The sequence below is a fragment of the Stenella coeruleoalba genome (assembly GCF_951394435.1).
Source record: "Stenella coeruleoalba genome assembly, chromosome: X".
Lineage (NCBI taxonomy): Eukaryota > Metazoa > Chordata > Mammalia > Artiodactyla > Delphinidae > Stenella > Stenella coeruleoalba.
The window spans coordinates 107,245,562-107,271,549 of NC_137152.1; the positions used below are offsets into that span (position 1 = coordinate 107,245,562).

The 25,988-nt window shown below is 41.9% G+C and overlaps 1 protein-coding gene across 2 annotated transcripts in view; it reads right to left on the reverse strand.

Moving 5' to 3' along the window:
* The window catches only part of FRMD7 (FERM domain containing 7), a gene marked incomplete at both ends in the record, with an annotated part of 55,091 nt that overhangs the window by 19,713 nt on the left and 9,390 nt on the right, over positions 1-25,988 (reverse strand). Inside the window, 3 exons of one of the 2 annotated variants that reach the window (XM_079910512.1) lie at positions 1,126-1,159; positions 3,210-3,252; positions 4,059-4,163. In XM_079910512.1, the coding sequence (XP_079766638.1) occupies positions 1,126-1,159; positions 3,210-3,252; positions 4,059-4,163 (182 nt within the window). Of the gene's footprint in view, positions 1-1,125; positions 1,205-3,209; positions 3,253-4,058; positions 4,164-25,988 lie in introns of both variants that reach the window. The other variant, XM_079910511.1, reaches the window with a different exon arrangement.

Here is a 25,988-nt window from a genome sequence, read left to right on the forward strand (position 1 = left end):
GTGGGCCTCTCACTGTTGTGGCCTCTCCCATTGCGGAGAACAGGCTCCGGACGCGCAGGCTCAGCGGCCATGGCTCATGGGCCCAGCCGCTCCCTGGCATGTGGGATCTTCCCGGACCGGGGCACGAACCCACGTCCCCTGCATCGGCAGGCGGACTCTCAACCACTGCGCCACCAGGGAAGCCCGAGACTGACTTCTTTAAAGTGACTTCTACAAAGACCCCTCAGAAAAGAACCCCCCCACTTTACAAAAAGGGTGAAGAAAAATTGGCCATGAACCATGATGGGGAATATTTCAGGTAGAATAATTGCCAACACGCTGTGACCTTGATCAAGTCACTCTAGTTCCCAGGACCAGTTTCTGCATCTGTAAACCAAAAGGTCTGGACTAGATTATCTCTTACATCCCTTCTATGTGTAGAAGTCTGGAGTCTAAAGTCTAGAAAGCAGAGTAAGGTTTGGGGAGTGTTATGTTGACAAAGTATTTTTGAAGAAGTAGGTTTACATGGTCATTTTAAAGGGCATTTTTATCAATATAAAAATACTTTAAAATGTTTTATACTTTTTACTTTTTTATAAGTATACAAATATTTTACTTATATAAATTATTAATAATTATTATTGTAATTATTAATAATTATAATAAAATATCAATAATTTATGCAAAATAATTTATTAAATTATTTTTTACTTTTCTACTTTCAAAAAGGTTTTATAAGTGTATGTCATCATCACTTTCTACCTATGGGATATACACACACACAAACGTGCACACACACATGTGCACACAACCATTTTCAGTATGCAGGGAACTTAGCTGTCAAGCTGCCCTCCGAGTAGAACACAGATGCAATGAAGGCAAACACTCTAACTGTTGTAGTAGTTAATGGCTTAACCCCCAAGTGGGCACCCAGGCTGGTTACCACTTTAAGAACACCACCCTTCCTTCTCCCTGAAGTCCCTATCCTTTGGAAGATTAACCCTGGGGACCAGCCAGGTCGTCCTTCTCACCAACTTCTTACGATCTCCCAGAGTGACTGAGACCCAAGCCTTCCAAAGAAGGCTAGGAGCCCATTCCCTGATAAATGGAGAATAATGATTAAGTAACATCATGCAAGTACTATACCTTGTAAGCTCTTCTCGCAGATGTCCAGGGTCCACTGGGAAAAATTTCACCATAAATTTGAAAACAACTTCCTTAGGATCTTAAAACACAATATCTCCATAAGTTTTATTTAAATGTCCATCACAACAGTTACAGGGCTTCTCTCTCTCTCTCTCTCTCTCTCTCTCTCTCTCTCTCTCTCTCTCTCTCTCACACACACACACACACACACACACACACACTCCCCTCTCCTCTTCCCTCCTCTCCCCAGCACTCCCTCTCACAGACTTTTCATTTAAATTTCAATTTTTCACATTTGTGAGCTGTTGCTATTTTTGAATTGTGCCTCTATGTGGATAACAGTTGGGAAAGTTCTCCTGCCCCTCTTCCTCCCTTCTCTTTCTTTGAGTTTCTTTTTGTAAAGATGTGCCTCGTTTGGGGCCTACTGTGCCTCTCTTAAGAAGTGTTCCATTTAGAAAAATATACCACTTGCTACTTGGGATTCTGCATTCCTGGATGAGAGAAGGGCCCAGCTATAGAGGCAGGTGAATATCAGTTGGCTCAAGGATTCATAAAGGGAACTAGAAGTAGTAGGGACTGAGGCCTCTGTGTATCTTAAAATCTACATGAAGAAAACATATCTACTTGCCTTCACTCCTACTTGCATTTGAAAATAAGAAGCTTTCTGTATCAAAAGCAAATACACACATGCAGCACTAACACCATTGATTCAGTAAATATATGTTGAGTGCCTATTGTAGGCTAAACATTGTACTAGAGGCTCCTGGAAATAAAAATACAGTTAAGCACTCAAAGGTTGGTAGAAGAGGCAGACACCTAGACAGACAATCACAGAACCACAAAGTGTTATAAGCCCCGAGTACTGGGTAAGCACAAGAGGGAGAAAAGAGTTTGGAGGAGGTCAAGGAAGGCTTCCTGGAAGAGCTGACATCTGAGTAGGGCTGCCAGATTTAGCAGATAAAAATATAGGACTCCCAGTTAAATTTGAATTTCAGATATACAATGATTGCTTGGGACATACTTATACAAAGAAATTAGTCTTTGTTGATCTGAAATTCTAATATAGTTGGGCAACTTCTATTTTATCTGAGAAGCCTACACCTGAAGTTAGTTTTGTTCAAATTAGGAGAGGTAGGAGTGTGAAGTGGTCAGAGGCAGAGGTAAAGGCTGAAAAGGCAGGCAGAGTCCGGTGCTTTGAGGATCATGTTAAAGAGTTTGGACTTTATTCTAAGGACAATAGGGAGTCATGGAAGCATTTTTAAGCAGGAGACTGATGTGGTCAGGTTTGTATTTGCAATAGTTCCCTTTGGGAGTAGTGTACATGATGGATTGGGGGGAGTCAGTTGGGAAGCTGTTGGGATGATGTGACAGATTATCAATACGTAGTGGGAAAAGACAGAACTGTGGGAGACACCAACACGTAGAGAGCAGGAGGGGGAAGTGACACGAAACAGCCTTTCCCAAAGTGTGGACTGAAATCCACCTGCAGCGGAAGCAGCTATGGAATTTGTTAAAAATGCAGGTTGCTGGCCCCAAACTCGGGGATAAGGCCCAGCAATATGCATTTTAACAAGAACTGCTCCCTCCTCCCGGCCCGTGATCCTAGTACACACTGAAAGTTAAGAACCACCACACTAGATTGTGACATATAGGGTTCGGGGGAATATTTCATGCATAGTAGGCACTCAAATATGACCTGAAATGGATGGACAATGTCTGTGATGGGATAAAACTGAAACACCTCCTGGAAGAAGGTGAATGGCATTGCTGCTTGACATCAAGGATGCTCGAAGATTTACAGGTCTAGACTCAGAGATGTATTCCTAGAGCCAATCCACAGAGCGCTGTCATTACCAGGGTTCTCGAAATTTACTCAAAGATCCAGCAGCCTGATTTTCCTCATCTCAGGCAAAGTTAAAATGATTTTTTTAAATTGCTAAATTTACTGGATGGATGAAGGATTAAAACAATACATCAAAGCCCTTTTCTCCGCTTATATTAAGGCGAGGAACAGTGTGGTATTGTTGAAATATTTTCACGTTGTAACTGGGAATTCTATTCCTTAAGTGGTTTTCCATACTTACTTTTTACTTGCTTTGTAATGGACTTCAGAAGTTCCAACCAGACCTGTAATAACATTAATGAAAGAATTGGTAGAACATGGCACTGAGTATAGCTTTTTGTTTTTTGGGTTTTTTTTTTGATAGCAGATTAAAGTCAACATGAAACAAACAAATGTCAAGACTCTTTAGACTTCTAAAGATAGTAAGAAACAGCAACGTCAAAGAAATGCTGTGCTTCCACCACACTCAATCTGTCCCCTTCTATTTTCCCAATGACAGTGCACATTGATGATCTATAAACTCTTGCTGTTGACATTTGAGTCACTGCTCCCTGCCTCAGGAGAATGACAGAGGTGTCATATACAAGGCTCATTAGTTGCCACAAAGACTAATGAAGGCACATGGCTCCACATTTGAATCCTACAGCCCCCAAATGCCAGCTTAATAGTCATAATGAGCCTTTCTGGGAAGGAGCCAGATAACAGATCCACCAAGGCAGAACACAGCGGGCAGAACATCGGGAATGTCAGGATGTGAGAGAGGGGCAAGGAGCATTCCCGAATACTACTGGTGAGGTTAGGAGTCTTCAGTTTGGAGGTTGAGGTCCAGCCTCTGGAAAGTCAGAATAAAGCACAGAGACCTCTTCACACAGTGGCAAAAGAGGAGCAGAGGGTGGAAGAGTTTGTGCTTGGCAAACTGAGGTGACTTTTAATAGACAAGGAGGGGAAATAGTTGTTAAATCCACTCATTTTGCAAGGGTTTAAATGGTTTTTCCTTTTGCAGTTGGGGGTTTGAGCCCTGCATATCTAGCTGCAAGCTGCATTTAGAAGCAATTCTAGACACAAAGAACCTATAATGAAACCAACTTACATTGTTTCCAGAATGGCTACAGAATTCTAATCCAAAATATTCCTTTTCAGCAAGATTTAGATGGCTGCAACTCAGGTTAAACAGCGCCTTCCCGGATGACTTTTGCTAAACAAAACAAAGAGACCATAGCACAGTTTGCGATCCTAAGCTGATATTGTTGCTGTAGTGTGGAGTAAAGGGTAGAAGCAACTAGACTCTCTTCAGTTTCCTTTAAGCACTGTTTTCAGGCCCTGTATCCTCCCAAATGTTGTTGAGTTTTCCACACAAATACATGCATCTATCTGTAGATTGTTTTAGCGGTACCTCTTAAAAAGCCTCAGATTAATGACAAACCCTCTTGGAAAAAGACAGCCTTGCACTTAACTACGTATGGCTAGATCTGCAAATCTACCCTTTCAGTGGAATTCTTTCATCAATTCATCCCACAGGCAATTTGAAAGATTTCCCCCAAATTGACAGATAGTTTAATCAAGATGCAAATCTGACCTGCTTAAAATCCTTCAGTGGCTCCCTTCAGGATAAAGTCTCTACTCCTTAGCAGGAAGGCTGGGCCCTTTCCCTCATGTAGCCCTGCCTGCCCCTCCAGCCTCATCACTTTCCCTTCCCCCTTCCTTTCTAATAATCGCAGCCTGCTCATGTTTCCCCACACGTCAAGTAAATTCATGTCTCCATGCCTCTGCTCATGTCATTCCTTCTACACAGAACGCCCTTCCCACCTTTCTTTGCTTTGGCTTCCTCCTACTCAGCTCAGATGCCACTCCCCGGGAGACCTTTGGAGCCAAGGGCAACCTCCGTGCTCCCAAACACTCTTGCTTACCTCAAACATGGCACTTCTCACACGGGATGTCTATGTTCCCCGTTAGACTGAATTCCTTCATAGCAGGGGCCTTGCTTTAATTGTCTTGTTACTCACCAGGTCTAACTCAGAGCCTGCCACATACTAGGGGTCTTGAATGTTGGTTGATCCAACATGAAATTGATCAACTTCCTCCTCCGAGCTCCACGAGATTTCATTCTACAGCTTTTCCCATCATAACTGCATCTAGCATACTCCCTTCACATAAGGCCACACATATTTTTTTTTCTTCATAAAGCCCGCATACACTGGGAGCACAAAACAGTCCCTTTTTCAGGCTTCTCTGAGAATAGGAGCTGTGAAGAGCTCTCTGTGAAAATCTCTATGAGCTGAGTGGGGCTGGAGCTGATCTTCAGCCAGCATTGCTGAGGCCGAGGGTTGCAGTTGCAGGGAGGACGGTGATGGGAAAATTGGGCCCTAGCTGATAGGCACAAAGACACGCTGCTGAAAACCCCTAGTTAAAGCCAAGTCACACGGTGCCTCTGGTGCTGCAAAGGAAGCTGAGTGCAGGGAAATGTAGTTGGAAATCACCGACGCATAGAATTAATGCCAACCTTGAGAGGTCAGAGAGTCCAGCCACCCTCCTCCCACACCCCACCCTCTCCCTCAAGGCAGTCCCACACGGAACAGAACCCACATCTGGTATTTAATAGCTTCCAGGAAGGCGACCTCCCCCATCCCCTTCCCCCAACGACCCCAAATGCTCCCCTCTCCCTTGGACTTCTCTCCACTTGGTTTCGTAGTCCAAAGCTCCACCAACTGAGATTCACGAGGGTTAACCAGGGTCCTATTTTTAAATGCAAATAGGATGCAGAGGGTGAAAGCTACTGCATCCTTAGCGCCTGGAGAGAGGGCTGAGGGAAAGGGGGGTTGATTTTATGTGGGAGGTCACATTGGAGCTGTGATCCAGGAAAAAGGGGTCAGCGCATGGTGGGGTTCGGGGGCTTGAAGGGCATTAGGGGGCAGTGGGGGAGGGGGTGTCTGGGAGGGAGGAGGGAGGGGGCGCTTCTGCCTATGTGGCAACCTTGCCTAGGGCAAGTCCTGACACAGACCATTCCAGACAGATGAAATCGCTCCTATTTTCAAAGTCCTCCAGACAAGGAGCTGTTATGGGATTTTTATTATGAATTAAAAAATTTTCTGAAGAGAGAGAGAGATGACAGCAATACTTTTTCCAACACCAAAGAAACGTTTCAGTCATGAGGACCAAATTCCGTCATAGACTCCAGTTTCTTTGCAAACAATTTAAGAAACTCAAGATTTTCCTTTCTCCTCCTCATTTTTTCTCTCTTTTTTTTTTTTATCATTGGGGTGCTTAATCATCGCCATCAATGCTGCCACATTCCATGTGTTTGTATATTTAAATGTTTCTGCAGTCACAAAGAATATATAGCCATCCCTGTAAGGTTTCCAATCCAGGCTGCCTTTTTGCTCCCTTCTGTAAGATCCCATACCATGTTTATAAGAATAATCCCCTGATTCGTCCACCCCTGTACATCTTGCCAACTTGCTCTAAAAGCCTTTGGCATTTGTGCATTAGGAGGTCAGGAGCTCATGTGACTCAAGCTCTCTACCCACATCTCCGGGAGAGGCATTTCCCTTCAACCCTCCGTAGTGTACGTTGAAATTGGCCAGCCTAGTGGAATGTATTGCACAATAGGTAAGGTCTTGGTTCTGTCTTAACATGCAGCCTTTAATTTTTTTCAACCAATTCTTCAACTTGTATGTTATGATTATTTTTCTCATAATATCTCTATACACAACTTTCCTATTTTCTCTTTTCTGGACTTCTGATTCTCTTTTCCATTGCTTGTTCTTGTTTAAACTGACACTTTTCAACATTCTAATCAAGCTCCTTAGTGGATCTAAATTATTTATCACCGGGCCTCCCACTCAAGGAATTGGAACTCCAATCCTGAACCCTGTCTTATATTCATCTCCCTTGGATTACAGTAGAGCAGTGTTTGCCTTTAAAAAAATCACACACACACATATAATTTAAAACTTTTCAGAACTTGTATTTATAATCTTCAGCTTACAAGCTCGGTCTTAACCATTGGACACTGATTTCTTGGGGCTCCAAACTCATCTTCTCACGGAAACAATAAATATTCAAGGTGACCGTTTCCAAAAAACAGCCCACCAAATCTTCTATGCACATAGGGCTGTCATATAACAGTTTATTAAAACAAGCCTGTATTGTAATCCTGCTCTACCCACTTACTAACTGGATGAATTGGGGCAAATGTTTTAGCTCACAGATTGATCTCCCTTTTCCAGGTACCTGAAGACAGAAACCATGTGTCTGAGTACCTGGCATTATATACAGTGATTGGAAAAGAGTGAACATTACATAAATGTTTACTGAATAAATAGATGAATGGATCCGAACATTTAACTTGATTCATGTGCATTAGCAGGACAGTCCTCTCAAGAGGAAGAACAAATTAGTTACTATGTGACCTAGGGCAAATTACTGAACCGTTCTGAGCCTTGGTTTACTCATCTGTAAAATGGAGATAATAATAGTATTATGTTACAGAGTCGTTGTGTGGATTAATCAAGATAATTCACATCAAGGCCTTAGTACTATGCCTGGCACATCACAAGACATAAGTAATACACACATATATTTATAGATATAGAGAGAGAAGAGTCTGGAAGAATACATACCAACCTGTTAACAACATTATTCCTGGAGAGGGGTTTAGATTAAAGGGAACCTTACCTTTTTAGTTTGTACATATCTGGATTCTTTTTTTAAATGAACAGGGACAGTAGAAACTCTCTTAATAAACTTTAATTCAACAACGCACAGAGAATGCTTTCCATTCCCCCTTTAAAACATTGACAGATGCCTAAGTCATGATGAAAGCTCATGGCTAGTAAGCTAATATGACTTTGCACTTCTACATCCATCGATTGAGTCTCAGGCTTGATAATAATTATTTTCTTGAACATATTTTGACAATTCTACTTATTATTGTAATTATACAATTTAATTATATTGTATGTATATCACAAGAATCATGATCACTGATAGCAAGAGTAGTTTCTATGAAAACTAAATTGAAAAAAAATCAATAAGGGGGGAATCCCCCCAAATGTGCTGTCAAATTAGTTTTGAGTAGGACAGCAGTAAAATATTGGGGGATAAAATCTGGAAGGATTCTGTACTCAAATTTTTCCACATTAAATGAACAAATACTGGAAATCATAGATGATGCCTTATGCGTATAAGTCAGAGAAGAAAAATGGAAACACCGATCAGAAGTCCTTACTCAAAATGCCCTTGACCCTGCATCAAAAGCTTGGCATATGAATATAAATGTATACGTTTTATGTTGAAGTAAGAAGTTTAAGGTGTTTGTGTGTAAATGTACGTATTTATTATGATTTTCTGCTTTGGCAAATTTTATCAATTAACTGATCAACAATCACCTTTGATCACATTAGATAACAGAGATTCTAATGCATCCACATAATGACTGTGTACTTCAAAAGAATGTAGGCTACAGAATTAAGGTTTCAGAAAAGGATAAGCTGGAACAACAGCATATTATTAACAGTAGCGTGATAGGCCATTTTAATTTTATAATGTGTATTGTGTTTCTCTGGAAAATATAACAAATATAAGGAAAATTAAAGAGTCTTATAGATGCTTCTCCTGTTTCCAGTGCTGATTCCCACATTCAAAATATTTCTCATGCTCCCCTCAGGAAATTGTTTTTGAAGTCACAGATAATAATCACCCATTCTTCTGATTTTATGGTTATGCCTCATTTTTGAATCCCAAAATATGACTATATAAACTCCGGTGACGACAACAAAATAGCAGAGAGAGAGAGAGAGAGAGAGAGAGAGAGAGAGACCTGTCTCTTCCTGTTTTATAAAGCCATCTGTCCTATCAGGTTAGGGCCCCACCCTTATGACCTCATTCAACCTTAATTACTTCCTAAAAGTCCTATCTCCAAATACAGTCAGATTAATCACATGGGGAGTGGGGTTAGAGGTTCAACATATGAATCTGGGTTGGGGGGATACAATTCAGTCCATAGCAATGATCCAACTTGATAGCCCACTTTAGTTATCATACTTGCTCTTTATGACTTTTGACTCTTTCCAAACACGAAATCCACTCTCAAATAATGAAGATTTGTGAGTCATTTTGGAAGCAATGTGCCCAGTTACAGAAGGCCAAAAAGGAGTTCCAAAATGTGCTGAGTACCTGCAATACACAGGAGAAGGCAGCACATCACGGTGGCTAAGAATGTGGGCTCTGAAGCCAGACACAGCTGGCTCTAGTTCTGACCTGTCTACCTGCTAGAGGGGTAATCTTGGGCAGACTATTTAATCTCTCTGAACCTTTGCTTCTTCAGTTGCAAAATAAGACTGTCAAACACAGAAGGGTCACATATTATATGATTCTATTTATATGAAATGTCCAGAACAGGCAAATCTATAGAGACAGAAAACAGATTGGTGGTGGTCAGAGACTGGGGGGAGAGGGGAATAGGGGGTGACTATTAACTAGTATGGGGCTTCTTTTGGGGAGGATGCATATATTCTGGAATTAGATAGTTGTGATGGTTGTACAACAATGAATATACTAAAAACCACTGAATTGTACACTTTAAAAGGATGAATCTTCTGGCATGTGAATGGCATCTCCATTTTAAAGAAGGGTCATAGCGAGCATCTAATGAGACTATTCTTGTCAAGTACTTTACACAGTATCTGGTCCAAAGGAAGAGCTCAAGAAATGTTGACTGTTTATAGGGCGACTATATAATTTATCATCCAAATTGGGACGGTTTTGAGAGTTGACAGGACACTAGTAATTGTTATATTGTCACAATAGGTGTAAACCAGGACTGTCCTGGACAAACTCTGATGTATGGTCACCTAGTTATTTGTATTTGGACCACTCCAGGGGGTCTGTTTTGACAACGGCAGCATTTATTTGAATATTCAAAATCTGGAATATTAAGAATCAGAGACATGACTATTAGTTTCCCTTCATAGAAACCGGTGTCTGATGATCATTCCTCCAGTAGCAAGTGAATGAGGTACCCTTCAGTCATGTTAACCCTGGTTCCGTATTTTTATAGGTAAGGCTCAACCGTAACAACCACACAAAAAAACAGGGACAGAGAACTGCTTCACCAGTCTTAACCTTCTCCCTAATAAACATTTTAAAAGTCAATCCCTCTCCTTTAACATGTTTTTTCTCCATTCTTTATTCTCTTTTTTCAGTTCTCTTTGTTTTCCTGTTGTAATTTCCCCCTGTGCAAACTCCAGGCTTACTTTTGATGCGTTTGCCCTTTTCCTCCTGTATATGCCTTTACTCTTTTGTGACACTTTCTACAACCCCTTCAATTCAACACACAATACTGAGTGCCTGTTCTGTGCCAGGTACTTTCCTGAACTGCAGGGATACCGAGGTGAACAAGACCCAGGCATTACCACCAAGGAATACATAGGCTGGCAGGAAAGGCAGGCATGTCAACAGGTGATCGCAGTGGTTGGGACTAAGTGTGCTTTTAAGCTTGTATGCAGGGGTTAATGTGATATCACACCCAAAGGGCACCTAACCCAGAAATGTGGGTGAGGGTATAGTACATGGATTCTTTTTTTAAAAATTAATTAATTAAATAATTTTTTGGAGGGCTACATTTGGTCTTCATTGCCACTCAGGGGTTACTCTTTGATGCGGTGCACGGGCTTCTCATTGCTGTGGTTTCCCTTGTTGCAGAGCACAGGCTCCAGGTGTGTGGGCTTCAGTAGTTGTGGCTTGCGGGCTCTAGAGCGCAGGCTCAGTAGTTGTGGTGCACGGGATTAGTTGCTCCGCGGCATGTGGGATCTTCCCGGACCAGGGCTCGAACCCGTGTCTCCTGCATTGGCAGGCGAATTCTTAACCACTGAACCACCAGGGAAGTCCCTGCATAATGGATTCTTAACAGTGGGGACACCTAATCCAAGATAGGATGCAAGAGTTGGAATTAGCCAGGTGAAGAGGAGGAAAAGAGAAGGGTGTCAGAGGCAGAGATTAGAAAACAGGGTGTGAACAACTCGATTGTAAGCAGTGTGGTGTTCCTAAAGGATCGAGGGAGATACAGGGACACTGAGCAGGAGCCTCACCAAGATGGGCAGAAATCTTGTAGAAAGTGTAGACCAAGATGCAGAAATCTTGTTCTGCATCTTGGTCTACACTCCCTCACCTCCATCCAGCTCTCTGTTTGTAAGCAGCAATAGGCACACACTTCATTTACAGAGTTTGGACCTTTCTGAAGGAAGGTAAGTCTTCCTCCATTCCTGTTGTCTGCAGGCTACATCCAGAAACCTCAGAACCCTTTAAGTGTTAAACCCTGGGACTGCTCCTTTTAAAGGGCTGTTTCACTTTTCATTAAAAGTGCAAATATCCTGGGGCTTCCCTGGTAGCAGAGTGGTTAAGACTCCGCCTGCCAATGCAGGGGACAAGGGTTCCATCCCTAGTCCGGGAAGATCCCACATGCTGTGGAGCAACTAAGCCCATGTGCCACAACTACCGAACCCGCGTGCCAGAACTGCTGAATCCTGTGTGCCTAGAGCCCGCGCACCGCAACGAAGAGCAGCCCCTGCTCACTGCAACTAGAGAAAGCCCACGCAGCAACGAAGACCCAACGCAGCCAAAAATAAATAAATTAAAAAAATATTTTAATGCAAATATCCTGACATTGCAACAAACAACAGCAAAAATCCGACACATATCTTATTCATCTACCAATATAGTCAGATGCAACCAGTTTTCTAAAAACGAAGTTGGACATACTTTCAAAATTTACACTGTGTAAACGACCCGGGGAACTAGGAAACAGAGCTCCTTTGGGGCAGGGCAGAAGAAATTACTGGCCAAGCTATAACCCTCCTGGGGGTTCAACTCCTGGTAAAAAGAGAACTGCTGAGAGTGGTGAGAGGCTAATTACCAGGTAGCTGCAGTTCATTCTAAAATGGAGCCCTCTCTGCAGGCAGTCTAGTCTTTCAGCATCTGGTAGAGAGCAAGGTGCAGTTAGACACATCAAAGAACAAAGAATAAGTAGGATGTCGAGGGAGGCCCTTTCCCCAGAGCCCAGAGGACTCAGCAATAAACCCCGGAGGGAAGAACAGTTTAAATGGGTACTTAAGACTTCCTGGTGGTGGTAAGCAGAGAGAACAAGCCTTGTAGTTGCTTGTGCACGTGTGAAATTCACACCAAATTACAACTGGTTTTTATTTTATTTCTGAAAACATAAAGCAGTTCAAAGTACTGCCTGTGTGATTGATGGAAGGCTTAAAGTTGCTTAAGATTAACAGCTCAGAAAGATTTCCGGCCCACGTGGCTGTCCTAGGGGAGTCCTGAAGGATCAACCTGAGCAGCTGACTGACCACCCGCCCCTTTTTTTTCTATTGAAGTAGAGTTGATTTACAATGTTGTGTTAATTTCTGCTGTACAGCAAAGTGATTCAGTTATACCTATATACCACCCTCTTTACCTGCAGCCATGTTGATACTGATTAAACTAAGTTCAGAAGGGAACTCGGGAGTCAGAGAGCTCGTCTAGGCCCTGATAGATGATACTTCCTAGCAGACACCCTTTTCAAGCTCTAAGGGAATGATGTATTACTGCCTGAGGCCTTAGGTTGGTTTGGCAATGATCTGGACATGTTCCATCTGATTCATACGCTTTGCTGGAATGTGTCTAAGAGACTCTCCTTGCTCAGAATTGCTCTTCATACTAAGGAAAGAAAAAAGAAAAAAACAGAACAAAACACGATTACCACCCTAATAGCAATCTTGCCCCCACTCCTGGGACATTGAAATTACCATGCCTACATTGGAAAAGCTGTTCAAAAGTGACAGTGTAATAATGGCATTCTCAAGCCAGTGCTCCCAAGTCCTGTCGAAATTACTAGCTACTCGGGTAATTAAAACAATTATAATTGTTTGTTTCCACTTAATGCTTTAGCACTAAATCCACGTGCTGTGTGTGATGCACAACCAGCTTCCAAATGGTAGTCGGCCTTTTCTTTTAAACTTCAGGTTGATAAAACATTCTGTGCATATCTATCAATCTGAGACATTCAGGACACAACAGAGATCATTCAATGTCATATAATCCGGGCCCTTCATTTTATAAGTGGGGAGATTTAGATCCAGACAAGGGAAGAGACTTGCCCAAGATCTTCCAGCAGGTTAATAGCAGATCTGGGATTGGAACCCAGGTCTTCTGGCCTCCAGTAATGGGCTCATTTTATTACACCGGACTGTCCTTAAATATAAAGGGAAAACTAATATCTAGGTGTATGAAGGACAACAAAAAGAGATAAACACCTAAACTTGTTTCTTTGATTCACTCTTTCCTTTCATGTTCACTGTTTTATTTCTTTACCATCTTTTCTCAACTTTCGACTGTACTGTTAACTCACCTTTCTCTTCTTCTGCTTATTATTCCAATGTTTCTCCTTCTTTAGCCTCCCTTTCCTTGATTGTTCTACATTCCTGACTCTTCTTTCTAGAATCAGTTTTACTCCGTTTATAAAGTGTTCACTATGTTGCCCAGCAAGGCTGTGAGCAGGTTGGAGGCCACTCTGTTCTGACAGGTTGTGAATTTCACAGAAACTCTATAAAGAAGCCATTAAACAATAATTCCTTTTAAAATGTCTACTTAATAAGAGGCCATGAAACCCAATGTATCAGGGTTACTATGGAGAATCTGTGCTGGCTGAACAGAAAATCTTTTAAAAAAATATTTCAGAAACTATTCCAAGTTAAATGGAATCAAGAGACACATGTGGAGTTTAGGGTTCCATAAGAAAGTAGTATTTCAATGTATAAAATATACACGAGAATGTTAAATTCTGGATGATGGGATTATACTTGCATTTTATTTTCTTCTTTGTGCTTACCAGAATATTCTAATGAATTTATGTTCTGTCATATATAGAAACTGGATTTGAAAGTTGAAAAAAAAATCAGAAAGAGAAAGACAAATACCATGTGATATCACTTATATGTGGAATCTAAAATATGACACAAATGAACCTATCTATGAAACAGAAACTGAATCAAGGACATAGAGAACAGAATGGTGGTTGCCAAGGAGGAGGGGGTTGGGGGAGGGATGGAGTGGGAGTTTGGGGTTAGTAGACGCAAACTATTATATATAGAATGGATAAACAACAAGGTCCTACTGTATAGCACGGAGAAGTATTCAATATCCTATGATAAACCATAATGGAAAAGAATATATTACAGAATCACTTTGCTGTACAGCAGTAATTAACACAACATTGTAAATCAACTACACTTCAGTTTAAAACAAAAGAATCTTAGCATCAAATTTTGAAAAAAAAAGAAAATTGAAAAATAAATGAACCTCTAAAGGACTTCTGAGTAGCAAAATGAGTGGTCATCTGAGCCATCACTCAGGCTAATCTGTCTGTCATGAAGTGTCTCATTCCCCCACCCTTTCAACACCCCTACGTTAGCCAGGTGTGCATGCTTGTCAACACCTGTGGACTAGGTTAAGGGACCAGCTCTGCCCCCCAGCAAGAAGCCTATAAGGGCTTCCTGCCTGAGTCTCAACTTGGCTTCTTGCCAAGCTCCACTCTTGCAGAAGTCACTCAGGACCTGTGATTTCATTCCTCTTTCCCTATGCAGACATCTGCCTGAGTTCTTGACCCTTGTTCACTTAGTCTGTTTACTTGGGTTCCTGCTGTTTGGTTCTGGATTGGACCTACAATGCCCATGGGCTAGGCTCCACTCAGCTCTGCTCTCCCCTTGAGTAGTCTCCACCTCTGTTGTGCACACCATAGGTATTTCATGAAGATTGTGGTTTAGCAATATAACTTAACTCCTGGGCCTGCTTGCAGCCTTTTATCCCTTTCCTCCCAGCTACCCTGGCATACAGTCATGGAAGTCCTGAGTGCTAACTCCCTCCTGTGGGCCTTGGGGCGACTTAGGCTCTACAACCCAAAGCCTAAGAGTAGCATACTCCTCTCAGTCTGGCTTAGTCTGGGCTGATACCAGGTTTGCAGAACACTGCCGTCCTCCCTCCACAAGGCTACTTCAATACGGTGGATCTATGGTTAGGGTGTGTAACTCAAAACAGTTGTCTGGGATTCTCTAGCTGTACTCAGGGACAAGCACAACCAAGCCCAGAAAAATGTTAATTCATATATTTTATTAAATACTGCACATCTAAAATTCTAATGTACAAGAAAGAAAGACATGGTATTCTTTCATCGAAATGAGAGAATTCAATCTTTCATTCCTTCAGCAGATAGTTATTGAGCATCTACTATGTTTCTGGTTAACTATACTACAGACCATACGACAGACTGTCACTGATGTCACTGAATTAAGAGAACCTACTGTGTCCTTTTGGGTGCATAACCCCCCTCCACGTTGAGCCCCAAAGAAGGACCTAGCTTTTTTGGCTTCATGCAATTCTCAGATGCCCTATACCTTATCGTTCTAACCCTGTCCATGTCTCTGAACCGTTTCCATTGTTCAGCTGTCCCCTGAAAGCTCCCCAACAGCTCTTGCAGGTCCTCCTTACATCGGGTCAGTTTTTCCCTGAAACAGCCAACCTTGTTGTGTCTGCATCACCACTCCCAACACACACAAGAGCTAACTGCTTAAGATGTGAAATGCCGAGATAACTCCAACACAGTGGCTCTTGAAAAACAAACATTAAAGAGATTATAGTGGTCGAGTGCATGGGCTCTTAACCCAGAGTGCCCCATTCAAATCCTGTTTCTACCACTTACTACTCCGTGACTTTGGGCAACCTACTTCACCTCTCTGCCCAGTTTGCTCATCTGTCAAACAGGGATACTCCATTGAGGGTTTCAGTGAGTTAATATATGTAAAATTTACATTAGTACCTAGTAAATGATAAACATTCTTTTGATATATATTAGCTAGTATCATTACTATTTAGGCTGGAAAGGAAGTGAGTAGTAATTGTGGGCTAGTGGGCAATGGGGTTGATATTTGCGGGGCAGGTGCCACTTTGAGTGGAGCCTCTATTTTGACTGCTTATGCAGCAGCCATTTTTTTTGTTTCTTTTGTATTTTTAACAACTTTATTGGAGTATAATTGCTTTACAATAGAGTGTTAGTTTCTGCTTTGTAACAAAGTGAATCAGCTTTACATATACATATATCCCCATATCTCCTCCCTCTTGGGTCTCCCTCCCTCCCACCCTCCCTATCCCACCCCTCTAGGTAGTCACAAAGCACTGAGCTGATCTCCCTGTGCTATGCAGCTGCTTCCCACTAGCTATCTATTTTACATATGGTAGTATAGATAAATCCATGACACTATCTCATTCCGTCCCAGCCTACCCTTCCCCCTCCCCGTGTCCTCAAGTCCATTCTCTACATCTGCGTCTTTATTCCTGTTCTGACCCTAGGTTCTTCAGAACTCTTTTTTTTTTTTTTTAGATTCCGTGTCTATGTGTTAGCATACAGCATTTGTTTTTCTCTTCCTGACTTACTTCAATCTGTATGACAGACGCTAGGTCCATCCACTTCACTGCACATAACTCAATTTTGTTTATTTTTATGGCGGAGTAATATTCCATTGTATGTATGTGCCACATCTTCTTTATCCATTCATCTGTCGATGGACACTTAGGTTGCTTCCATGTCCTGGCTATTGTAAATAGTGCTGCAATGAACATGTGGTACATGGCTCTATTTGAATTATGGTTTTCTCAGGGTATATGTCTAGTAGTGGGATTGCTGGGCATATGGTAGTTCTATTTGTAGCTTTTTAAGGAACCTCCATACTGTTCTCCATAGTGGCTGTATCAATTTACACTCCCACCAACAGTGCAAGAGGACTCCCTTTTCTCCACACCTTCTCCAGCATTTACTGTTTGTAGATTTTTTTCATTATGGCCATTCTGGCTGGTGTGAGGTGATGCCTCGTTGTACTTTTGATTTGTATTTCTCTAATGATTAGTGATGTTGAGCATTCATTCATGTGTTTGTTAGCAATCTGTATATCTTCTTTGGAGAAATGTCTATTTAGGTCTTCTGCCCAGTTTTGGATTGGATTGTTTGTTTGTTTTTTTTGGTATTGAGCTGCATTAGCAGCTTGTAAATTTTGGAGATTAATCCTTTGTCAGTTCCTTCATTTGCAAATATTTTCTCCCATTCTGAGGGCTGTCTTTTAGTCTTGTTTATGGTTTCCGTTGCTGTGCAAAAGCTTTTAAGTTTCATTAGGTAACATTTGTTTATTTTTGTTCTTATTTCCAGTTCTCTAGGAGGTGGGTCAAAAAGGATCTTGCTGTCATTTATGTCATAGAGTGTTCTGCCTAGTTTTTCCTCTAAGAGTTTTAGAGTGTCTGGCCTTACATTTAGGTCTTTAATCCATTTCAAGTTTATTTTTATATATGATGTTAGAGAGTGTTCTAAATTCATTCTTTTATATGTCCAGTTTTCGCAGCACCACTTATTGAACAGGCTGTCTTTTCTCCATTGTATATTCTTGCCTCCTTTATCAAAAATAAGGTGACCATAAGTGCATGGGTTTACCTCTGGGCTTTCTATCCTGCTGCATTGATCTATATGCCTGTTTTTGTACCAGTACCATACTGTCTTGATTACTGTAGCTTTGTAATATAGTCTGAAGTCAGGGAACTTGATTGCTCTAGCTCCATTTTTCTTTCTCAAGATTGCCTTTGCTATTTGGGATCTTTTGTGTTTCCATACAAATTGTGAATTTTTTGGTTCTATTTCTGTGAAAAATGCCATTGATAGTTTGATATGGATTGCATTGAATCTGTAGATTGCTTTGGGTAGTATCATCATCTTCACAATGTTGGTTCTTCCAATCCAAGTACATGGTATACCTCTCCGTCTGTTTGTATCACTTTTAATTTCTTTCATCAGTGTCTTATAGTTTTCTGCATACAGGTTGTTCGTCTCCTTAGGTAGGTTTATTCCTAGGTATTTTATTCTTTTTTTTGCAATGGTAAATGGCAGTGTTTCCTTAATTTCTCTTTCAGATTTTTCTGCATTAGTGTATAGGAATGCAAGAGATTTCTGTGCATTAATTTTGTATCCTGCTACTTTACCAAATTCATTGATTAGTTCTAGTATTTTTCTGGTACAGTCTTTAGGATTCTCTATGTATAGTGTCATGTCATCTGCAAACAGTGACAGCTCTACTTCTTTTTCTCCAATTTGTATTCCTTTTATTTCTTTTTCTTCTGTGATTGCTGTGGCTAAAAGTTCCAAAACTATGTTGAATAATAGTGCTGAGAGTTGACAGACTTGTCTTCTTCCTGATCTTAGTGAAAATGGTCTCAATTTTTCACCATTGAGAATGATGTTGGCTGTGGGTTTGACATATATGGCCTTTATTATGTTTAGGTAAGTTCCCTGTATGCCTACTTTCTGGAGGGTTTTTACCGTAAATGGGTGTTGAATTTTGTCAAAAGCTTTTTCTGCATCTATTGAGATGATCATATGGTTTTTATCTTTCCGTTTGTTAATATGGTGTATCACATTGATAGATTTGCTTATTTTGAAGAACCCTTGCATTCCTGGGATAAGCCTCAATTGATCATGGTGTATGATCCTTTTAATGTGCTGTTGGATTCTGTTTGCTAGTATTTTGTTGAGGAGTTTTGCATCTATGTTCATCAGTGATATTGGCCTGTAGTTTTCTTTCTTTGTGACATCTTTGTCTGGTTTTGGTATCAGGTTGATGGTGGCCTCATAGACTGAGTTTGGGAGTGTTCCTCCCTGTGCTATATTTTGGAAGGTTTTGAGAAGGATAGGTGTTAACTCTTCTCTAAATGTTTGATAGAATTCGCCTGTGAAGCCATCTGATCCTGGACTTTTGTTTGTTGGAAGATTTTTAAACACAGTCTCAATTTCAGTGCTTGTGATTGGTCTGTTCATATATTCTATTTCTTCCTGGTTCAGTCTCGGAAGGTTGTGCCTTTCTAAGAATTTGTCCATTTCTTCCAAGTTGTCCATTTTATTGGCATATAGTTACTTGTAATCTCTCATTATCCTTTGTATTTCTGCAGTGTTAGTTGTTACTTCTTTTTCATTTCTCATTCTATTGATTTGAGTCTTCTCCCTTTTCTTTTGGTGAGTCTGGCTAGTGGTTTATCAATTTTGTTTATCTTCTCAAAGAACCAGCTTTTAGTTCTACTGATCTTTGCTATCATTTCCTTCGTTTCTTTTTCATCTATTTCTGATCTGATATTTATAATTTCTTTCCTTCTGCTAACTTTGGAGAGTTTTTTTTCTTCTTTCTCTAATTGCGTTAGGTATAAAGTTAAGTTGTTTATTTGAGATGTTTCTTGTTTCTTGAGGCAGGATGGTATTGCTGTAAACTTCCTTCTTAGAGCTGCTTTTGCTGCATCCCATAGGATTTTGGTCATCGTATTTTCATTGTCATTTGTTTCTAGGTAGTTTTTGATTTCTTCTTTCATTTCTTCATGGATCTCTTGGTTATTAAGTAGTGTATTGTTTAGTCTCTATGCGTTTGTATTTTTTACAAATTTTTTTCCTGTAATTGATATTTAGTCTCATAGCATTGTGGTCAGAAAAGATACTTGATATGGTTTCAATTTTCTTAAATTTACCAAGGCTTGATTTGTGACCCAATATATGATCTATCCTGGAGAATGTTCCATGAGCACTTGAGAAGAAAGTGTATTCTGTTGTTTTTGGGTGGAATGTCCTATAAATATCAATTAAGTCCATCTTGTTTAGTGTATCATTTAAAGCTTGTCTTTCATTATTTATTTTCATTTTGTATGATCAGTCCATTGGTGAAGGTAGGGTGTTAAAGTCCCCTACTATGAGTGTGTTACTGTCGACTTCCCCTTTTATGGCTGTTAGCATTTGCCTTATGTATTGAGGTGCTCCTATGTTGGGTGCATAAATATTTACAATTGTTATATCTTCTTCTTGGATTGATCCCTTGATCATTATGTAGTGTCCTTCTTTGTCTCTTGTAATAGTCTTTATTTTAGAGTCTATTTTGTCTGATACGAGAATTGCTACTCCAGCTTTCTTTTGATTTCCATTTGCATGGAATATCTTTTTCCATCCCCTCAGTTTCAGTGGGTATGTGTCCCTAGGTCTGAAGTGGGTCTCTTGTAAACAGCATATATATGGGTCTTGTTTTTGTATCCATTCAGCCAGTCTATGTCTTTTGGTGGGAGCATTTAATCCCTTTACGTTTAAGGTAATTATCAATATGTATGTTCCTATTACCATTTTCTTAATTGTTTTGGGTTTGTTATTGTAGGTCTTTTTCTTCTCTTGTGTTTCCTGCCTAGAGAAGTTCCTTTAGCATTTGTTGTGAAGCTGGTTTGGTGGTGCTGAATTCTCTTAGCCTGTGCTTGTCTGTAAAGCTTTTTATTTCTCTGTTGAATCTGAATGAGATCCTTGCTGGGTAGAGTAATCTTCATTGTAGGTTTTTCCCTTTCATCACTTTAAGTATGTCTTGCCACTTCCTTCTTGCTCACAGAGTTTCTGCTGAAACATCTGCTGTTAATCTTATGAGGATTCCCTTATATGTTATTTGTTGTTTTTCCCTTGCTGCATTTTTTTTCTTTGTGTTTAATTTTTGATAGTTTGATTAATATGTGTCTTGGTATGTTTCTCCTTGGATTTATCCTATATGGGACTCTCTGCACTTCTCAGCTTATATAATTAGTACTGGTCATTCGGGCTCAGGTTAGATACCTTCTCCCTCTATGCAGGAGCACAGGCTCTAGGAGCATAAGCTTCAGTAGTTGTGGCGTGTGGACTCAGTAGTTGTGGCTCATGGGCTCTAGAGCGCAGGCTCAGTAGTTGCGGTGCATGGGCTTAGTTGCTCCACGGCCTGTGGGATCTTCCCAGGCCAGGGCTGGAACATGTGTCCCCTGCATTGGCAGGCAGGTTCTTAACCACTGTGCCACCAAGGAAACCTGTCTGACCATCCCTGCAACAAACACACTTCAATCTGTGTTAGGGGCCCCTCTCCTGTTGTGCCATTAAAAAACTCTTTGCCACTGCGTTTGTATAGATCATACTGTAGCGTACCTGGTTTTTTACATTCTGATTCTTCCACTAAACTATGCTGTCTTTGAGGTCAGGTACTATTTCTTATTTTTCTCTGCATCCTCATTAGCCAACCCAGTGTATGGAAGCAATGAGGGCTCATAAGAAGTTGTTAAGTGAGTGATGAATGAATGAAGCAGGATAGTAATACCTATTTAACACACTTATTAACTAATGATTGTATGAAATAATGTAAGTGGAAATTTCTGGAACATAGGCCAGGAAATTGTATCTCATAGCATTGAAGGCAATTGACAGTAACTTTATGACAGATCTCGTGAAATCATTTGAAATATTCTGAGTATGAAATTCTGGAGAACCTTTGTCTTTGTTTAAGTCTGTTGAAAGGTGAATTTCGTCATCATAGAAGGAATCTCAGAGGACAAAAGACCTCTTGTTTAAGACAGCTAAGCCCAGCGATTAGTGGTGAGGCGCCATGCCTAAGTGCTTTCAGGGCCTGGGGTCAGCTAGCCCAGACAGACCCCCCCCTTCCACCCTAGCTCCACACCTTGGACCCAGAAGAGAAGGAGGAAGTGGGTAAGGAGAAAGACAGGGAATAAAGGAAAGGGGGCTGGAGTAAGATTCTGTGGGGGTAATAATTGTAACTTTTGCATAGCAGCTGTGTTTAGAACAGGCAAGCTATACATCAGAGAGTTCCTCAGCCCCCAGAGAAGAGAAGTGCCCCCCTGAACGCCTGTCACTTTGCATGCTTCCTGAGCTCTGCGGCCTTCAGCAGATCTTCCCTGTGGTGCCTTGCCCTGGCATTTCATTGGCCAATTCCTTCCTACCTCCTGTGGTGTCAATGATCTGTTCAGGGTGGATCTCTCAGCAGTAGAACTGGTCTAACCAAATGTTTTTCCAGTTCTGACAGTCTGGCACACAACTGCTTAGTGGCACCCAGTATCACAAAGGCCAGCATCGCTCTCTGCTGCTGGGATAACATGCTCCAGGTCCTTTTAGGAAATTGCTGGGTCAGTCCTGCCACCTCCTGGGTGGTTCTGCCCCTCAAGCCAAGCCCTTTTGACCCCAAGATATTGGACTCAGCTCAGCCAGTTTGAAGAATTTCTGTCGCTAAGTTGCAAGTGACAACTGCACTGTCTTAAACCACAAGCTAAGGCTAAGCTCTTATTAGCGTAATATATTTGTATTTGTGACTGGTCAAATAAGGATGCAAACACAAAGTAAATGACATTTAATAGAAAGAGAGAAACTCCTGTAGAATCCAGAGGAATCTTGCCCTCGAGCAAGTTTCACTCTGAGAGAAGTTCTGCAGAGAGCTCTTGCTACAGGGTAGGGAGCCTCAGCTGGTCCTCCCCAGCACCCAGGCAGCAGGTGGGGCCCTGCACTGTTCTGAAAGGTGAAGGGGTGGCAAGGCCCCAACTAACTGAAACCCTTCACAGAGATTCCCACGAGTGCAGACTTGAACAAACGTCCAACCGCCACCCACCCAGCTCCAAAGAGAGTTCCCCAATCCCCACCTCCAGCACCTCGAATGTTCTTGGCTTCAGGCTCCCTCTTCCTGTCAGCTGTGGGCTTGGGAAGAGAAGGGGCAGGAGAGGGGTGGAGTGGGAAGGCTTGAGTCCAGGCCTCTCCTCTGAGCTCAAGCATCAGGAGAACAGCCTGACAGCCAGGTGACCGCAGATACGATATGGGAGCCCTAGAGGGGTATGACAGGCAGCACCTAAACCACATTTGGCCCACAGTTCCACCTGGCCCCTGGCCAGACAAAGCACAAGCACTTTCTTTCTTTTTCAGTTCAATTTATTCTCTGAATCAACAAACCTTAGGCTATGAGGGGCAAAGCAAATTCAGGAGTTTAAACAAAGGCATTCATCAGGCAGCTGGGGCCCCCTGCAATGAAAAATAAATCCCTGGCAAAGAAATGGTCAACATTGGCTAGCCTGGGACATTATGACTCCAGGATGATTTTCTCTGATGTGGTTTAGAAGCTCCTTTGCTTGGAGTATTGTACTTTGTACAGGCAGAGGGGTGGGGATGAGCTGATACGGTCAGCCTGTTGGTCAGTCTGTCATCAAACAGTGATTGTGCAACTAGTGTGGGGCAGGCTGCTTGGAACTAGAGGATACGTTATCATGTCCTGGAAAACCAGGAAGCTTTACAACACATTATAGCAATCCCACTCGAGTCACAAGCCCACCACCAAACCAATGACCAGCCAGGGTTTTTTATTTTTTCTGAAGTGTGAACTTATTCCATAAATGTATGCTTTATATTTAAGTTATATTTCACAATACAAACATAATGCTTTTAAATGCATAGTTTCAAACAATTTTTTTAAAAAAATTGTTAAAAATTGAAGTATAGTTGATTTATAATATTGTGTTAGTTTCAGGTGTACAGCAAAGTGATTCAGTTATACATATACCTATATATGTATATTCTTTTTCAGATTCTTTTCCATTATAGGTTATTACAAGGTATTGAATATAGTTCCCTGTGCTTTACAGTAGGTCCTCATTGTTTATCTATTTTATATATAGTAGTGTGTATATGTTAATCCCAAACTCCTAATTTATCCCTCCCCCCTCCTTTCTCCTTTGGTAACCATAAGTTTGTTTTCTATGTCTGTGAGTTTGTTTCTGTTCAGCCAGGGTTTTGAAACTAGACAGACTGGGGCTTGAACCCCAGCTCACTCATTAACTTAAATAGCAATGTGACCTTGGGTAAGTCAACCTTTCTGCACCTTGGTTTACATGCCAGTAAAATAAAGATAAAAATAATGTTCTAGGCCTCATCAGCTTGGAATATTGCTGCTTGGATATAAGTATCAGGATGTGTATCCACCACCTAAATTTGGAGCCAAATTCCACAAGACATCAATGTAGCAAATACCTTTATAGCACTTGCTAGCACTGTTCTAAGTGTTTTACATATATTAATTCATTTAACCTTTGTCACAATCTTATAGAATGGGTATTAATACTATTTCCATCTTATAGATGAGAAAGCCCAAGGCACAGACAGGTAATGGAACTACCCTAGATAGGACACTCATTTGATTTGTGTGAACATAACATGAAGTAGTGCATGCAAAATTCACCTAGAACATAGGCTATTGACAAATACTATCCATGATTAGTAGTCAGTAGTATTGTTGTTATCATTATTATTAACTGTGTTAGTGTTACTATGAGTAGCTACCACAGAGTAATTTAAAATGTAGTTAAACACACTGGCTTAGAGGCCAAGATGGCCGAGTAGAAAGACCCTGATCTCACCTCCTCTCATGGGCACACCAAAATTACAACTATTTATAGATTAACTATCGATGAAAAAGACTGGAACCTACCAGAAAAGATCTTCTATAACTAAAGATATAAAGAAGGAACCATGATGAAACAGGTAGGAGGGGTGGAGTCACAGCATAGTCAAGACAAATACCCCTAGGTGGGTGACCCACAAACAAGAGAATAATTACAATTGCAGAGGTTCTCCCCAAGGATCCAAGGGTCTAAACCCCACATTGGTCTGCCCAGCCTGGGGTTCCTGTGCCGGGAATACAAGCCCCCAGAACATTTGGCTTTGAAGGCCAGCAGGGCTTACTTTCAGGGGACCCAGGGGCTGTGGGAAATAGCGACTCCACTCTTAAAGGGCACAGACAAAATCTCACATGCTCTGGGACCCAGTGCAGAAGCAGTAATGTGAAAGGAGCCTGGGTCAGACCCACCTGCTGATCTTGGAGAGCTGCCCAGAGAGGAAGGAGGCAACTGGAGTTCACCCTGGGGACATAGACACTGGCGGCACCCATTTCTGGGAGGTCCTTCTACCACGTGGAGACTGGTGCAGGCAAATGCCATTTTGGAATCCTCCCTCTGGCTCCTTAGCCTCAGGACCTAGCCCTGCCCACCCCCACCAACCTGTAAACGCCAGTACTACTGGGATGCCTCAGGCCAAACATCTAACTGCAGGGAGACACAACTCCACCTACCAGCAAGCAAGCTGAGACCACAGCCACCCCTGGACATGGCCCTATCCACCAGAGGGCCCAGGACTCAGCCTCACACACCATTGCACAGGCACTAGACCTGGGACCCTCTGGGCCCTGCAGCCAGAGACCCCAGGACCCAGATCTACCCACCACTGAGCAGGCACCAGCCCCAGGATCTTTGGCTCTGCCCAACAGCAAGCCTGTTCTAGCCTTGGGACCAGCCTCACCCACCAGCAGCAGGCAGACTCCAGCCCCAGGACAACCACAGACTGCCAACACAGCCCACCTACCAACAGACCAGCACTAGCCCAAGGACCAGATGAGCCCAGACCCCACCTACCAGCAGGCCAACACCAGCTCTGAGACCCCTGGGTCCTGCAGCCAGACCCCTGGACTCAGCTCTGCCTACCAATGGGCCAGCACTAGCCCCAGGACTTGGCTTCACCCTGTGGTTGTCAAGCACCAGCCCTGGGATCTCCTGGACCCTGACTCCAGTGAGCCAGCACTAGCTTTGGTGCCCCAGGTGTTCCACAGACAGCCACCTTGTGACCCATCCCCACCAACCAGCAGCCAGTAGCCTCTACACAAGGCAAAACCTGGCAACCAACCAGACTTAGGGCCAGCCACACCTACGAAACCACACATTGTAGTCAACCTGCTACAACAGAAGGACCCACGCAGCCACATGGGGGCACCCCTAGAGCATATAGCTGGTGACTAGAGGGGAGTGCACTGCTCGGATGCATAGGACATCTCCTACAAAAGGTCACTTCTCCAAGATCAGGAAACATAACCAACCTATCAGATACATAGAAATAAAGAACAAATTAGGCAAAATGAGGCAACAGAGGAACATATCCCAAATGAAGGAACAAGATAAAACCCCAGAAGAAGAACTAAGTGAAGTGGCGATAGGAAATCTACCCAAGAAAGAGTTCAAGGTAATGATTGTAAAGATGATCAAAGAACTCAGGAGAAAAATGGATGAACATCAAGAAGTGAGGAGTTTTTAATAAAGAGTT